The sequence below is a fragment of the Cervus elaphus genome, chromosome 22 (genome assembly GCF_910594005.1).
Source record: "Cervus elaphus chromosome 22, mCerEla1.1, whole genome shotgun sequence".
Lineage (NCBI taxonomy): Eukaryota > Metazoa > Chordata > Mammalia > Artiodactyla > Cervidae > Cervus > Cervus elaphus.
The window spans coordinates 54,089,437-54,105,981 of NC_057836.1; the positions used below are offsets into that span (position 1 = coordinate 54,089,437).

Below are 16,545 nucleotides of genomic sequence, written 5' to 3' on the forward strand. Positions count from 1 at the left end.
ATGTGGGAGACCTGAGGTCCATCCCTGGGTCGGGCAGACCCCCTGGAGAAGAAAATGGCAACCCACAAGTATTCTTGCCTGGAAAATCCCATGGATGGAGAGGAGCCTGGCAGGCTACAGTCCATAGGGTTGCAAAGAATTGGATAAGACTGAGCAACTTCACGTTCACTTTCAAACAACCAAAAGGGTGAGAATGTAGCTCCAGCCATCAGCAGATAGACTGCCTAAAGCCAACCTGAGCAAATCAGTCTGTGCAATTATTGTGTCAACAAGTTGAAAAATAAAAGCTATGTGATCACCTTAATAGACTGTTTTATAAAATTCAACACCTATTTATGATAAAAACTCTCCAGAAAGTGGACTTAGAGGGAATATACCTCAACATAATAAAGGCCATATATATAAAAAAAAATAAAGGCCATATATAACAAACCCACTACTAACATCATACTCAATGGAGAAAAGCCGAATGCATTTCCTGTAGGATCAGGAGCAAGACAAAAACACCCCCACTCACCACTTTTATTCAACATAGTTCTGGACATCCTAGCCAACAGCAGTCAGAAGAAGAAAAAGGAATCCAACTTGGAAAAGGAGTAAAACTGTCACTATTTGCAGATGAAATGATACTGTACACAAAAAACCCTAAAGATGTTATCAGAAAACTACTAGAGTTTATGGATGAATTTGGTAAGATCGCAGGAAACAAAATAGTATACTCTGTTGCATTTCTGTATACTAACAACAAAAGATCAGAAAGTGAGGGAAATAATCCCATTTACCATCACATCAAAGTGAATAAAATATTCAGGAATAAGCCTACCTAAAGAGGCAAAAGACTCTGAAAACTCTTAAGATGCTGATGAAAGAAATGAAGATGACGCAAACAGATGGAAAGATACACTGTGTTCTTGGATTGGAAGAATGAATATGATCAAAATGACTATACTACCCAAGGCAATCTACAGATTCAATGCAATTTCTATTACCAATGGCATTTTCCACAGAACTAGAATGAAAAAAATCTTAAAAATTAGTATGGAAACACAGAAGACCCCAGATAGCCAAAGCTATCCTGAGAAAGAAAAATGAATCTGGAGGAATCAGGTTCCCCAACTTCAGCTTATACTACAAAGTTACAGTCATGAGAATAGTACGTTACTGGCACAAAAGCAGAATTATAGATCAATGGAACAGGACAGAAAACCCAGAAATAAATCCATGCATCTATAGTAAATTAATCTATGACAAAGTAGGCAAGACTATACAATGGAGAAAAGACTTTAATAAGTGGTGCTTGGAAAACTGGACAGCTACATATAAAAGAACAAAGACCTAAATTAAGACCAGATACTATAAAACTCTTAGAGGAAAACATAGGCAGAACACTTTTTGACATAAATCATAGGAATATATTTTTGAATCTACCTCCTAGAATAATAAAAATGAAAATAAATGGGACCTAATTAAACTTAAAAGCTTTTGCAGAGCACAGGAAACCATCAATAAAATGAAAAGACAACCTACAGGATGGGAGAAAATATTTGTAAATGAAGTGATCGACAAGGGATTAGTTTCCAAAATATACAAACAGTTCATGCAGCTTATTATGGAAAAAACAACCAAATAAAAAATGGGCAGAAGATCTAAATAGACATCTCTCCAAAGGAGACATACAGATGACCAACAGGCACATGAAAAGATGCTCAATGTTGCTATTTATTAGGGAGATGCATATCAAAACTACAATGAAGTATCACCTCACACCAGTCAGAATGGTCATCATCAAAAGGTCTATAATAACAAATGCTGGAGAGGGTGTGGAGAAAAGGGAACCCTCCTACATGCTTTGTGGGAATGTAAAGTGGTACAACTACCATGGAGAACAGTATGGAGGTTCCTTAGAAAACTAAAAATAGAGCTACCATATGATTCATCAATCCAACTCCAGGGAATATAGCCATAGAAAACCATAATTCCGAAAGACACGTGACCCCAATGTTCATCAAAGCACTATATACTATGGCCAAGACGTGGAAGCAACATAAATGTCTGTTGACAGAGAATTGGATAAAAAAGATGTGGTAATATATACAATGGAATATTACTCAGACATTGAAAAGAATGAAATAATGCCATTTACAGCAACATGAATGGGCCTAGAGAATATTATCTCTAGTAAAATTTTAGTAGTAAAATAAGTGAAATAAGTCAGACAAATGCTATATGATATCACTTACAAGTGGAATCTAAAAACATGATACAAACGAACTTATTTCCAAAACAAACTTATGGTTACCAAACAGGAAAGCTGGGGAGAAGAGATAAATTAAGAGTTTGTTATTCACATATTCATAGGACTATATATAAAATAATCAACAAGGACCTACTGTATAGCACAGGGAACTTTACTCAATATTCTGTAATAATCTATAAGGGAAAAGAACTTGAAAAAGAATGGATATGTATCTATATCCATGTATACACATATAACTGAGGGGCTTCCCTGGTGGCTCAGTGGTAAAGAATCTGCCTGCCAATGCAGGAAACACACGTTCGATCTCTGGGTCTGGAAGATCCCCTGGAGAAGGAAATGGCAACCCACCCCAGTATTCTCGCCTGTGAAATCCCATGGACAGAGGAGCCTGGAGGGCACGGGGTGACAGAACAGTTGGATACCACTTATCAACTAAACAACAACAGTGTGTGACTGAACCACTCTGCTGAACATCTGAAACTAACAAACACTGTAAATCAACTATAATGTAGAAATTCAACTTAAGAAGTAACTACAGATAATCTGTAAATAAATGGGTACTGCTGTCTTCCAACAGAATGATTTTCATAGCCAGGCAGTGGACTGGCTTTGGGTCTGACGCCAGCAGTGTGTTAACTCCTCACCTGCATGGGTTGGTTACATCTATGCATAACTTTGTGAATATTCATCGATACATACACTTTTGATTTATATGCCTTTCTCACTTTATATTCTACTTTGATGAAAACATTTTTAAAAATACAACAAAGCAGGAAAGTCATTAAGAAAATAACAAAAAAACAAGAACAGAAGCCAGCAATTAGTATTCACTAGTCTTCTTGTGATACTTCAGAGATTTGTTTCTTGCTGCAAAGTTACTGTAGTGTTTGGATCACTACCAGTTCTAACTTCTTTTCAAGCACTTTATATACCAACATTACTGTTCATTTCCTTCTTTATGGGAGAAGAATCCATTAAAAGACCTTCAAGTGGTTAGTTCTCTTAATGAATTCATTTTATTAAGTTTTATTATTAATGCCCAAATTGATTTCTTCTCCAAGTTATACCATTATGCCATTCTATAATTGAAACTCTGAAAACACCAGTGGATACGTAGGACATAAGCGATCTGAGAAACATTAAGCATCAATTCTACCACTCCTTTAATTTTCAGATTTGCCCAGAAACAACTGCTTCTTTCAGAATTAATGCATCTTGCCCGTCTCTTACTCCCACCTCCACCCCAGTGTCTCGGAGCTTAAACATAATTAGGGAAAAAAACCAAAACAACAAGAAAATCTATCCACACTCATTGTATCTGCTAAGATATTTTGTTAAGTTTTTCTCCCCTGGGAGATATAAATACTGGAAAAATAATAATAACGACACAGCACACATCTGGCACATGCTCTGAGCCCTTCCCATTCGTCAATTTATTTAGTCCACACAAAGATGCACTCAAGTGGTTACTCTTTTTATCCCCAAGATAGAGAAGAGGAAGGTGAGACAAAGACAGTAAGCAATTGCCCAAGGTTTCAGAGTTAATAAGTGAGGGGCTGGCATTTGAACTCAAGTAGAAGACTCTTGAGAGCAAGGAGATCAAACCGGTCAGTCCTAAAGGAAATCAACTGTGAATATTCAGTGGAAGGACTGATGCTAAAGCTCCAATACTTTGGCCATATGGTGCAAAGAGCTGACTCATTGGAAAAGAGCCTGATGCTGCGAAAGATCAAAGGCAAAAGAAGAAGAGGGCAGTAGAGGATGAGATGGTTAGACAGTATCCCTCAATGGACATGAATTTGAACAAACTCTGGGACACAGTGAAGGACAGGGAAGCCTTGCAGGCTGCATTTCATGGCGTTGCAAAGAGTAGGACACAACTCAGGGACTCAACAACAACTGCAACCTGTTTCTGAAGTCCGTGCTCTCAGATACATGCAAAATAAACAGCTTGGATTTGATTATAGAGAAATGAGATTCCTTCAGTGGAAGTGTAGCATTAAGCTTATACATTCCCAGCTTCCTGCCACCCTCTCCAAGAGAAATGACTGACCATTCTACCTGCTAATGACTCATCCTGTAGCATCTCCGCTACTTTACTGCACTTACATTTCACATCTCTGACTTCCTGTCACTGAGCACTCTTTGAGAGCTGCGACTGTGCCTGATTCTTTCTTGTATCTCTAGTGCCAAACATAAGGTCTGGACATAACATGGTTCAAAAGATGTCTGCTGGATACAAACTACTATATATAAAATAAACCATAAGGTCCTACTATATAGCACAGGGAACTATAGTAAATGTCTGGTAGAAAAAGAATATGAAAAAGAATATCTATTCTTTTATATATAGATATATATATATATATGCATAACTGAGTCCCTTTGTTTTACACCTGAAACTAACATAACACTGTAAATCAACTATACTTCAATAAAAAAAAAAAGATGTGTGTTGAATGGATCAATCAATCATACCATGAGTGACCACTGCTTTTTCTTTGGTTCTCCAGGTTTTCAGCTCTTTTTTTTCTAGTGATTTATTGCAAGGGACAGGACACAATGTCATGAAGAATGTGAAGTGACTTGGCACTATTTCTATCGATAAAGTTTCTTAATGCAAGATACCCTTCCTCTACATTTAGCTCAAGAATCCCTCCACACTGTTAGCCTCAACAATAATGGTATATGTCTAGTTAAATGCGGCTAGAGAGCTAGAATTCGCATTTATAATGAATAGGATAAAACAGAAAACAAGGTCCTACTCTAGAACACAGGGAATTATATGCAATATCCTATGCTCAACCATAATGGAAAAGAATGTGAAAAACGATATACATATGTATAACTGAGTTATACATGTGTATAACTACTTTGCTGTAAAACAGAAATTAACACAACATTGTCAATCAACTACAATTCAATAAAATTTAAAAAATAGAATAAAATAGACTATTTTCATACTCATTTCTAAGTATTCATCAAAGAGTCCGTAGGCATTCATCGGCTGAAGATTGTAGTCCTTTTCCCATTGTGGGAAACTTATTTTCCTTTCAGGCCCATGTTCTTGTCGTACTTTTCTTCTAGTCCACCAATTCTGAATTAACCTGCACAACAAAATCAATTTATTAAAAAAATATATATACGCATATATAACTGATCGTATGACTTAAGTAATAAGAAGTAGAGTTAAAATACAGAGCAATAGTTTTAAAAAATTAGGACAGGCTGCCTAGGAGCTAAAGCCTTGGATTAGGAAGGAAGGAACAATGGAGGCTATACTTCAAGCACTTGTACTTGCAAGGGAACAGGATGATTGATGAACTTAATCATTCACAAAACTGTCTCCTATTCAATGTTGCCTTGGAGGGTTGGTTAGAGGACTGAGAATGTTGATAAACTGATCCTCCAGTGTAAACGCAACACTCAGACCTCTGAGGAGAAGAGGGTTTGGCCTTGCTGGCTTATTTAAAGAGCCATGAGCAGTCTTACCATGGGGTGCTGACCTACAAACTCTGATTTGAGGATCCTAGAAAGTCTGAAAACCCACAAAGGCTTCCTCCTCTCCTGGCACACGGAAGCCTGCAGGTCTACAACTGGACTTGTCTGCTTTTGGCTTGAACTCAGTGGGGGCTCTGATTCCTAGTAAGATGCAGCTCACACTGGTGAGGTTAGTACATTTAACCTTAGCAGTGTTCAGAAGTGCATCTTATGATATGGAATGGGGTTGAAGAAATGCGCGGGGAGAGTCAGGTCTGTATGCTGTAGCAGGCAAGCAGAAAGTTGAGGGGTATCTGAGAGTATCAATGCCAAAATGAAAACGTGAAATTAAATAAGAAAATGGGTATCAAAGATAATTCTGCCTAATTCACAATATTGTTCTATGTCCATATTCATAGAAGATAAACATAGTTCCTTTGATGTCTATGACATTTTGATAAGTTATGGATCATACTTTAAAGGAGAATATGCTTCTAATTTTTTTTAACTTTATGCTTTGTCTTTTTAAAAGTTTTATAGAAAACATGAAACTCTTGGAAGAAGTTTTCTAAAGTAAATCTGAGAAGAGAAAATTACTGGCATTGGTTCTTACAGGGAGCTAAGAGATGACTTTCCAAAATGAACTAAGTTCCAGCTAATTGTTCTGGCTGAGTGGTCTTCCCTGAAACCTAGAATTCTCTATGGGGACATTGGGCTGACATGGAAACCCATAAGTGTAGAATTAAAGCAGAAATAGAACTGCTGTTGATTTATGTCCCTTTCAAACTTAACTGACCACAACTGAGTAAACACAGCCAAATTCAAGGTTATCCTTACAAAACTGATGCAAATTTTTGCCCATTGCCATCAACATAAACTGTTATTAGTGATAATAACAGTTTTAACTGGTTAAGATATGCTGACTTAGAAATAATCCAGTTTCTTTTTAAATCCTATTTTTAGGAGGGGGGTCTTCCTTTTCTACATAGTCTGAATTTAAAGTAGTTAAAAAATGACCATTTGTGATTTATCACAGGGGCTGGGGAGTAGGCACAGAGACTCAGTTAACGAGTCATCATTTAAAGCAGCTTGGAAGTGGATCTCCAATATTTAGGGGTCCACAGAGACTTCTGAAAGAATATTCACTTCTGTTCATGCAATTTGTGCTAAATCTTCAGAAAGGGCCATGTTTATTACTTTCATCACTTGTCTCTGAGTATCTAAGCGTGAAGACTAGCTCCAGGTATGATGTGCATGGGCCTAACTACTGAGTCTGCATTGCTTATCTTACTTGCCACGCCTAGAAAAGCCAGTAGACAAGCCAATAGCCAAGAGACACGCTGCCTCTCAAGTAGACATCTGAGGTACTTACGGGTAGCCAAGTTCCATGAAATTATTCCAGGTCTGCTTTAGCACCATTATAATACCCATTTGCATACAGAGATCAATAAGGCATCCACTAGGGTGGCACTGCGAGGTAAGCAAACACAGAAATTCAAGAATCAATGGACGGGAAGAAAGGCTGTCTGCTTTCTAATCTGCACAAAGCTGCCCTCAGGCTGTTTAGTGTAAGTCTAGGAAACCAGGAGTGACGGGAGAATACCGACCTCTTCTAGTCTCCACCTGTTTATCAGCCTCAGGTAGGCACCTGGGTGTCCTGTGAATCTTCAACACACACAGAAAAACAAACCATTAGCATCCTGTAGCCGTCAATGAAGATTATATTCAGATTAGCACACCCTCCAGTGAAAATTATGGTACAGTAAGGAACAGGTCTGAGGGAATTAGGAAAACTCCCCAGAAATGACATAATGGCAACTTCTGGAATTCTTTGGGGGTATTTCTCTTCTGGCCCTTCTGTCTGGCTGCTGACCACAGAGGCCAGTTTTTACTGCATGCTGTGACTTTTAACATTTTCTGCTTAATATCAAGTGCTTGTTGTGTAAGCAGCAGGTTGGGTACAGTTGATCTTTTGGAATATTAATAATGCTTTCTTTTAGAGAAAACTATTTGACTAGAATTCCATGAAGTACCTAGAAACTGCAGAGAGGCTGCCCATCCTGTTCACCAAAACCCTGCACTTGGCTCTCCCCTGGTTCTCGTCTCCTCAGACATAATTTGTGGTGATGGGATTCATGGGACACGGCCACTCCAGATCCTCAGAACCGATGGATTCAGAAGTAGCCCAGTCTCCCTCGGCATCCTGCGTTAGCCCCCCTTCCCGTGTGAATGTCCTTCCCTCCTCTGTGCGGTCAGGGACGTGGGACGTGCTCTGCGCCGTCCTCCATGACGTCACCTGCTCTTACAGGTGTGAGACCCAGGGGCCTGATCCAGATACCGATGGAGCCTGCGAGATTTACACTCATCCTTCACATGTGCAAACTGCTTTTTTCTACTCACCTTAGCAAGAAGGGGTACAAGGGACTCTGGCAGAGAACACCCCAGGAATGGGAAGGGAAGGGAAAGGAGACTGATCTCTTTGTATACTTCATAAAGTCACTCTAAAGGCTGGCTTCTTGGTCACCCCTGGTCAGCAAGCTTTGCGAGCTCTGCTCCTAGCCCCAGGAGGTGCGGAGAGACAGGGTCTTACCTCCCGAGGAAGAACGCGATGTAAAACGTGGAGCTGTTCAGATTGACGAACTGAAAAAGAAACATTTTCAGGGTGAAGCTGTTCTCCCACTCGGACTCTGTGCGAGGCTGTTCTGTGGACACAAGGCGGGCAGAGTTTGAGAGAGGCTGCGTCTGACCCCCTCTCAAATCCCTCTGTCACCCTCCAGACACACAGGGTGGGTGCGCAGGCCAGCTGGCCGCTAGATGGTGTGTGATGGAATGGACCATCCGTGGGATCCTCAAGCTCCCAGCCCAGCCCCAACAAGGGTTTGGTGGGAAGTGGCTACACTTGTCTGACGGAGGGGATATCTGGTTTGTTCCTCTGTTCTAGGATGCCCCGGGAGCCTGGGTCAGACACAGCCAGGCTGAAGGCACCACATGCCCAGCCCTGGCTCCTCGCAGGAGCCTTTCTTTTTGCTCTTAGGACCCACCTCGTAGGTGGAAATGGTGTGGAGTCAGGTCCCCTCCCAGCTCCTAATAACTCCCTGGTCTTGACTTCTATTTCTGCTGTGATGTGAGGTGCTGCTGGACTAGAAGGAGTCAGACCCCCATCTCAGAATGAGCATCTGACCCCTTTACCTGTCCCCCTCATCCAGCATCATTTTCAATCTCAAGTACAAATACCCAGATGACTTCACCTCTAGAGCTTTTACACTAGCATCTTTGTCTTACAATTTCCTGACCTCAGTCAGGCACCAATTCTCATCTCCTCATATTTCAACTTCCATACAGCAAATGCTCTTTGGACACTGTGATACAGCCAAAAATATGGCTCAGTCCTCCAACCTGAAATCTCATGTCAAATGCACTTATCCTTCACTAGGACTTCCATCCTCGCCTCAAACAACATCAAAGAAAATGCATTTAATGCAACAGTACTTTCTGTTTCTACGTAGATGCCCTGAGCTTCTAGCTGCTCATTTACCACCTCACTCCATCAATTCCTTTCCCACAAATGATAACTCAAAATGCCTCCCAGGAGCATATCTGAGAAGGGAGGGGAGAGACAAAGCAAATCTGATTTAAAATGGTTTAAATGTCAAATTCAGAACAAGGCTGTACTCCTGTGGAGGGAAGAGATGACAAAGGCTGCTTGAGGGCTTTGGCTTCATTTCATTTCTGCTCCTTAACTCTTGGTTTCACGGGAAGGTCTCCTGGGTCATCAGCCAACTGGTGGTTGCCCAGATGGACCAGGCTGACCAGGGCTGGATCTCCATCAGCATCTTTTCCAGCTGGCATCAAGTTGCCCCTGGACAAAGACTACATCAACGGGCAGTCATCTCTTCTGTGGACATGAACTGTTATCTTTTGGGGCAAAGAGTGGTGGTGATGGACGATTTCTGTGACTTTACAGGAGACATGCCAGGTGCCTATCTCTGTACCTGGCACACAGAAGGGCTAAATAAATAGCATCTTCTATTATAATGATTATGATAAATAAAAACACTTCTGTGTTTTTCCCCTTTTGGAAAAGCTACATATGGGAATGCACTAAAACAGGTTCTGTGTGGGAGCATATAATTTTCTCAGACTGCATAGAGTAAAATGACTACTATCTCATTAATGAAATTGGGAAAATTCCTCTGTCTTGAAAATGTAGTGGTTGCACAGCTTATAGCTGGTTACCAGACTCCTCTGGTGCTTTAGAGAGTCTTACGGGTAACTGTCCAGATAAATATTTCTGCAAATGTCTGTGATAGTCTGCCTGTATTCCTGGTAAAAGACTCCTAGTCTTCAAAGCAACCAACTTTGCTATGATTTTATATGCCATGAAGACTGGCTGCTTTTAATTAAATAAAAATTGTAGGCCATAGCAAATGACCCCTTTTCTAAATGATTATAGGTACTTCATACACATGCATTTTTGTGATGTTATAGTTTTGGGGCATTAAGAGAAAATCTACTTTAAATTATCTTAGCTCATTAAAGGATAGTATTTGTGGGAGGTTTTAAAACTTTAGGTAGGAAAGATTCTCCCAGCTCTTAGACATAGTTAACATGTCCTGCTGAGGGCAAAGAACAAACTGTTGTACACAGTTCAAAATAAAGGGAGTGCTTCTTTTCAGCAGTATTTCAGATATGACTCTTTGAGAAGGCATTTTTCAGACCACAGTACTATATCATGAAATTAAAAGGGTTCTACTCACCTAAATTTGTCAGAAGAAGAGCAACCTTTTCATAGAGCTGTAAAATAAATTTCCTACATTTAACAAACTGTAGATGGCCTAAAATAGGAAATTATGAAGCAAATGGGTAATTAAGTCATGAATGAAAATAATTATCATCTCCCTGTTCAAACAAGGAAAACACTGTCTACAATTATGTCTTTTCAGGGCAAGAAAAAAATGTCCAAGGTCCCATTTTACTGTTTTCAAAATCTCACTTTTTGATTTGGGATGAATAATTCTGTGACAACAAGCCAGCTGACACTAATTAGTAACTTGCTAAGTGATGCTGGGCAAGTCATAATATTCCTGGGACTCAGCATCCTCAGGGTAAAATCTCTAAGACTGCTTCTGAAAAGAGTCTGTAATCCCATTGTTTTTACCGGCTGTTGTATTTTCTAGATTATAGCATTCATAAATAATAAAAGTGATGAAACATTATTAGGAACTGCCAAACTTATGGTACTCTGCTTTTCCATTCATTAATTAGGTGCATCCCTAACTCACCTAACCATCTGGTAAATGGATGGCCCGATGGAAGGGGAGTGTGCCCATGGGTTTGTGCGTGTGTGTGTATGGAAGTGCAGGGGGTACAGTTACGGTACTCCCCACCCCGATGGAAGGGGACTGTGCCCATGGGTTTGTGTGTGTATGGAAGTGCAGGGGGTACAGTTACAGTACTCCCCACCCCGATGGAAGGGGAGTGTGCCAATGTGTTGTGTATGGAAGTGCAGGGGTTAGAGTTAAGGGCAAACCCTCCAACTGAAGTGACTTAGCAGCAGCAGCAGATCCTCTAAGAGGTTCCCTAGGAGGGCATACATTGAAAAAAAAGAGCAAGTTCTTCCTCTAAAATGAAACGTAATAAATGAAGAGGAAAAAGAAAACTAGTCAAATGGATTTGAAAAATATGGAAATGAAGATCATGCTTAAAGTAGTAAAATCACACTGGGTAAAATTCCCCAGGTTGGAATTATAGCTTTACAACCCAGCAAGCTGTAGGTCTTAGGCATGTTACCTCACTTTTTCTTAATATCATCATTTCCTTACATGTGGTTGAGACTCACTCATTTTGAGGTCCTTACTAACTTTTGAACCCTTACCCCAGATTTCTGGGCTAACTACATAAAGTCAAAATACTCAGATTGTATGACCTTAAACTTTCAGCAATGATTATGGTTTGCTATAGTAAAATACAATTCATATGGCCACAGTAACAAATTTTATGTATAGAAACCTCAGACTCTGTAACAGACCAGCATTAAAAGAGATTGGTGTAATTTCCAATACAAAGTCTTGTGCTATAGATGAGTCATACATCTCAACTGTATCATCAGTATAAAATACTGGTTAACATATTAGGACAGATATATTTGATGTCAATCAAATATATTTTAATATTACACAAGTATTATATCATTAAAGTTAATTATCAAGGAAAATTAAATTTAACTGGTGAGACAACCTTTCTCAAAAATATGATGATACATGTAAGCTTCAGTGTGTAGACTCTGTCATCCATTTCAGTGCCTCAGAAACCTTTTATTAAAAATGCAAAACATCGATCTGTCTAGCTGCTAGCCACAGCAGGTGCCTTGTACTGTCCCTAATTATATACTATTTCACCTCCCCTCCTGCTTCATTTTTACTTCATTTTTCTTTTCTTGGCTGTGTTCCATGAAGTAGAGATTATTGGATACATGATTTTAAGTTAAATGAATTATTACTCTGACAGCATTGGCACCTGGTCAAAATGTATAATCAAGTGTGTGTTTATAGACCCAAGGCATGTATGCAGAAATTTATTTCTTAAGATGAATATATTAAATTTTAGTAAGACATTGGAGAAAAGAGATGATAAAAATACGGTAAATTTTAATTCACCACATCCTACCTGGATGCAGAATCTTTCAGTGCTCTGGCTGTTCATTTCACTATGAATCACTCCCCTTTACAAAGATTATTCCACAATTAACTTTAAGACCAGCTGAACGGTGGATGGGGCAGTGCTAGTGAGCGACAGACACCCACTTTCAGTCTTCACTGGACCAAACAGTTACACGGCCATCATGTCAAAATGATCAGCAAGTGCTCCTTTTTTTCCTACCTTCTGGATTTTTTAACTTTTTTCCTAAAATAATAAAGTTCCTGTGTACATACAATAACAATAATAAATTACCTATACTTCATCATCTCAGTGATCTCAGCACTGTGGCCCAGATTTAAGTTGCAGTATAAATAAGAGAGAGGAGAACTATAATTGAACACATATTCCATGCCAAACACTCTACATGGCGCTCTACAAATATTTATTCTCTCCTACAAACCTCAAGTCTAACAATGTCAGTCATTGCCTTTTGTTCTGTAATTAGTAACAACAGTTTACGGAGTGCCTACTATGAGCTGGAGCCTGTTTTGGACCTGGGAAATAACAAAAGAGGGAAAAAAAATGGCAAAAGTTTCTGCCTTCTTGGGGCTACAATGAAATGGAGAAGATAGATAATAAATACAATAAATGTTTAAAAATAGCCCATTAGATGGTGATTAATGCCATAGAGGGCTTTCCAGGTGGCACTAATGGTAAAAAAAAAAAACAAAAACAAACCCGCCTGCCAATGGAGGAGACCTAAGAGATGCAGTTTCGATCCCTAGGTTGGGAAGATCCCCTGGAAGAGGGCATGGCAACCCTCTCCAGTATTCTTGCTTGGAGAATCCCATGGACAGAGGAGACTGGCAGGCTACAGTCCATAAGGCTGTAAAGACTCGGACACGACTGAGGCGACTTCGCATAGCACAATGCCATAGAGAAAGATGAAGTGGGCGAGGAGCTAGGCAATGGTCAGAAAGCAGGAGTGGGCTGCAGTGACCAGGGAAGGCTTCTGTTAGAAAAGTAACCTTTGAACAAAGACCTGAAGGCGGTGCGGGAGTAGAGTCTACAGACCCCACAGGGAAGTAGGTCCTAGGTGGAGGGGAGAGCAAGCCCAAAGTTCCGGGTGAGAGCATGTCTCACATCCGAGAAGCCAAGGAAGGCCAGGGAGGGGCAGGGGGGTCAGGGTGAGAAGGGGGAGACAGGGTCAGAGACCTCACTGGGGCCAGATGGGGGGACGCCAGCGGCCCTGTGAAGGCCGGAGCTTTGGGTGAGAGGAAAGCCACTGGATACGGTGAGCGAGGCGGGCTCACTCGTGTGAGGCTCACTCAGGCTGCTGTGATGAGCCTGGGTTGAGGGGAGCAGACACGGAAGCTGGGAGACCGGTGGGGAAGGCACCGCAATAGCCCAGGTGAGAGACCCTGAGGACTTGGACCAAGGTGGAGCTTGGGGTATGTGAAAGGTGGTCAGACTCTGGATACATTTTCATGGTGAGGGAAATAGAGGAGTCAAGGAGAACAAGGTTTTCAGCCTGGGCAGCTATGATGGGGAGACCATGGGAGGAGCTGATTCTGCAAAGAAGATGGGAGTAAGGGGGTTGAATGTGTTAGGTGAGGAGGAGTCTGGGGTACAAGGGAGACAGCTGGGCTGGAAAACATATTTGAACAAAGCCTGAAATCCTCACAAGCAACATGTACCACCCTGGAAGATTCCTTGCTGAGTTATCTCTAGGAGTGCTTTGGATACAGATTAACTTCCCATCATTCAGAATCAAAAAAGAAATGGGAACCAACACTGTTGAGCTATGTCAGATTCTGAGCTGGGCCTTAAAATATATTTTTTCTCTTTGCCACCCCATGGACTAAACAGTCGATGGAATTTTTCAGGCCAGAATACTGGAGCAGGTACCCTTTCCCTTCTCCAGGGGATCTTCCCAACCCAGGGATCGAACCCAGGTCTCCTGCATTACAGGTGGATTCTTTACCAGCTGAGCCACAAGGGAAGCCCAAGAACACTGGAGTGGGTGGCCTATCCCTTCTCCAGCTGATCTTCCCAACCCAGGGATGGAACCAGGGTCTCCTGCATTGCAAGTGGATTCTTTACTAACTGAGCTATCAGGGAAGCCCCCCCCCCCTTTTTTTGTCTCTAAATTTCCCCAAGGGATTTATAGTGTTACCTTATTGGATACATCAAGTAACTGAGGTTTAGAGAGGGCAAATGCCTTGCTCAATCTTATACTGTCGGAAATGCTACAGGCCAGATTTGACTCAAACCTTCTATACCCCCAAAAAAGTACACCTCATGCCAGGCCACAAGTGTCACGTAACTGACCAATCTCTGAGGCCAGGTCCCTTTCGAAACAGAAGACATACTCACCTGCAGCACACACAGTTTATCCACGTGACTAGTTACCTTGATGCTCACTTACCACGTTCAGCAGCATAATGATGCAGAAATTGATGCACACGGCAGTTCCTGTGGTTGCAACCTGAGAATTATTCCTGATTAATGCCCACTTAAAGGCTGCGAAAGTGCTGACGGTCACCACCCTGTAAATGACGATCCCGAACACAGCAGCGATCACCACGCAGATCTGGCAAGAAGACAGAGGACGCCCAGTGAGCACAGTGGTGGAATGTTTCAGGGAGGGGCTCCCACCCCCGAGAAAATCCTCCGACAGGAAAAGGAGATGCGGTCATGGTGGTTCTGACTTGAGACACCATAACAAAAGGCACACTTTTCGTGTACTTCCTCTCATCTGTTTGTATGTTCTTTCTTATCCAAATAGAAAAACCATGGTACTTGAGAGTCGATACATGATTAGGCTACAGAATGACACTTTTAAAATCAGAATATTAGATTAAGCAAATGAACAAATATTATGGAAATCTAATCATGTTGCTCTTCTGTTTAAAGCTATTTCTTGGTTTCCTTTTACTCTTAGGATAAAAGCAAAGCCCTTACGGTGGCCTGAGTCTCTCCAGCCCCACTGTTTTTCTACTCCCTCCAAAGACTCTAGACCTTTCCTTATTGTTTCAAATAGGCTAGGCACCCTTAATTTTCCTTTGCCCAAAACAATGACCCGCTCATTCCCCTGCCAAAGACATGACACACCCACATGCACACCCATAGTCTACTTAATACCTATTCATTCTTCACATCTCAGCTCAAGAACTGCTTCATAATTAATGCTTTTCATGACCCGCCCCTCCAACTCCTCAGGCTTTTTGCTGTTGTTATATGGCACCGATGGCTTCCCAGACGGCTCAGTAGTAAAGAACCCGCCTCCAAATAGAGGAGACAGAAGAGACATGGGTCTGATCCCTGGTTTGGGAAGATCCCGTGGAGGAGGGTATGGCAGCCCACTCCAGTTGCCTGGAGAATCCTATGGACAGAGGAGCCTGGTGGGCTACAGTCTGTAGGGTTGCAAAGAGTCAGACGTGACTGCGTGATTGAGCATGCACATGGTACCTATGTCCGTTCAGTATGCAGCTTATTTGTTGTTAGTCAGTTGCTAAACTTATAATTTCTAACAACTGTCTGCTTATCGTCAGTTTCCCCCACTTAGACAGTAAGCTCTGCCAAGGTAGGGATGGTGACTGTTGTTTGTGCAGTTCATGGTTTCTGGAACATCTTAGCATCATGCCAGGCGCTCAGTTATTTGTTGCTGAATAAGCCTATGAAAGGTACATACTCTTATTTATCAGATAGATACACAGACTGAACTGAGGCATCTTCCTCGAAACACCTGATGGTGTTTGAGAAGAATATAGCACATCTCTATCTCTGTGAATAATGGGGATTTGAGATTCCAAAACATTCTTTGGCTTTCATTAGATGACTTGCTTACTGTGTCTTAGAGCAGAGACCTTAGATTACATGGCTGTCAAAAAGTAGATCTTAAAGTGGGCCCTCAGGATGTGCTCTGGCAACTTAAGAGCTTCCTTTCTTCATAGGAGCTGTCCTATGTTTGGCAGAGACTCTGTCTTTGGTATACTGTGAGAGACATGCTCTAGAAGCCCAGGTATAAAACCTAGCTGAACTGGCAAAAAATAGTAAAAGTAATAGTAGTAATAATAGAAAACAAACAAAAAACCGCCCATGTCTGAATCCTGGAGCTGTTGATAGGGACATAGGTGAGACCTACACTGAATTTTAGACAAGGGTGG

General features: G+C 41.2%; 1 protein-coding gene across 1 annotated transcript in view; it reads right to left on the reverse strand.

Annotated features, from left to right (window-relative positions):
• The window catches only part of ANO4 (anoctamin 4), a 417,984-nt gene that overhangs the window by 42,188 nt on the left and 359,251 nt on the right, over positions 1 to 16,545 (reverse strand). Inside the window, exons 19-24 of the mRNA XM_043882273.1 lie at positions 14,805 to 14,969; positions 10,495 to 10,531; positions 8,328 to 8,439; positions 7,345 to 7,402; positions 7,110 to 7,207; positions 5,222 to 5,364 (exon numbers count right to left, since the gene is read on the reverse strand). Coding sequence (XP_043738208.1) covers positions 5,222 to 5,364; positions 7,110 to 7,207; positions 7,345 to 7,402; positions 8,328 to 8,439; positions 10,495 to 10,531; positions 14,805 to 14,969 — 613 coding nt within the window. The remainder of the gene's footprint in view (positions 1 to 5,221; positions 5,365 to 7,109; positions 7,208 to 7,344; positions 7,403 to 8,327; positions 8,440 to 10,494; positions 10,532 to 14,804; positions 14,970 to 16,545) is intronic.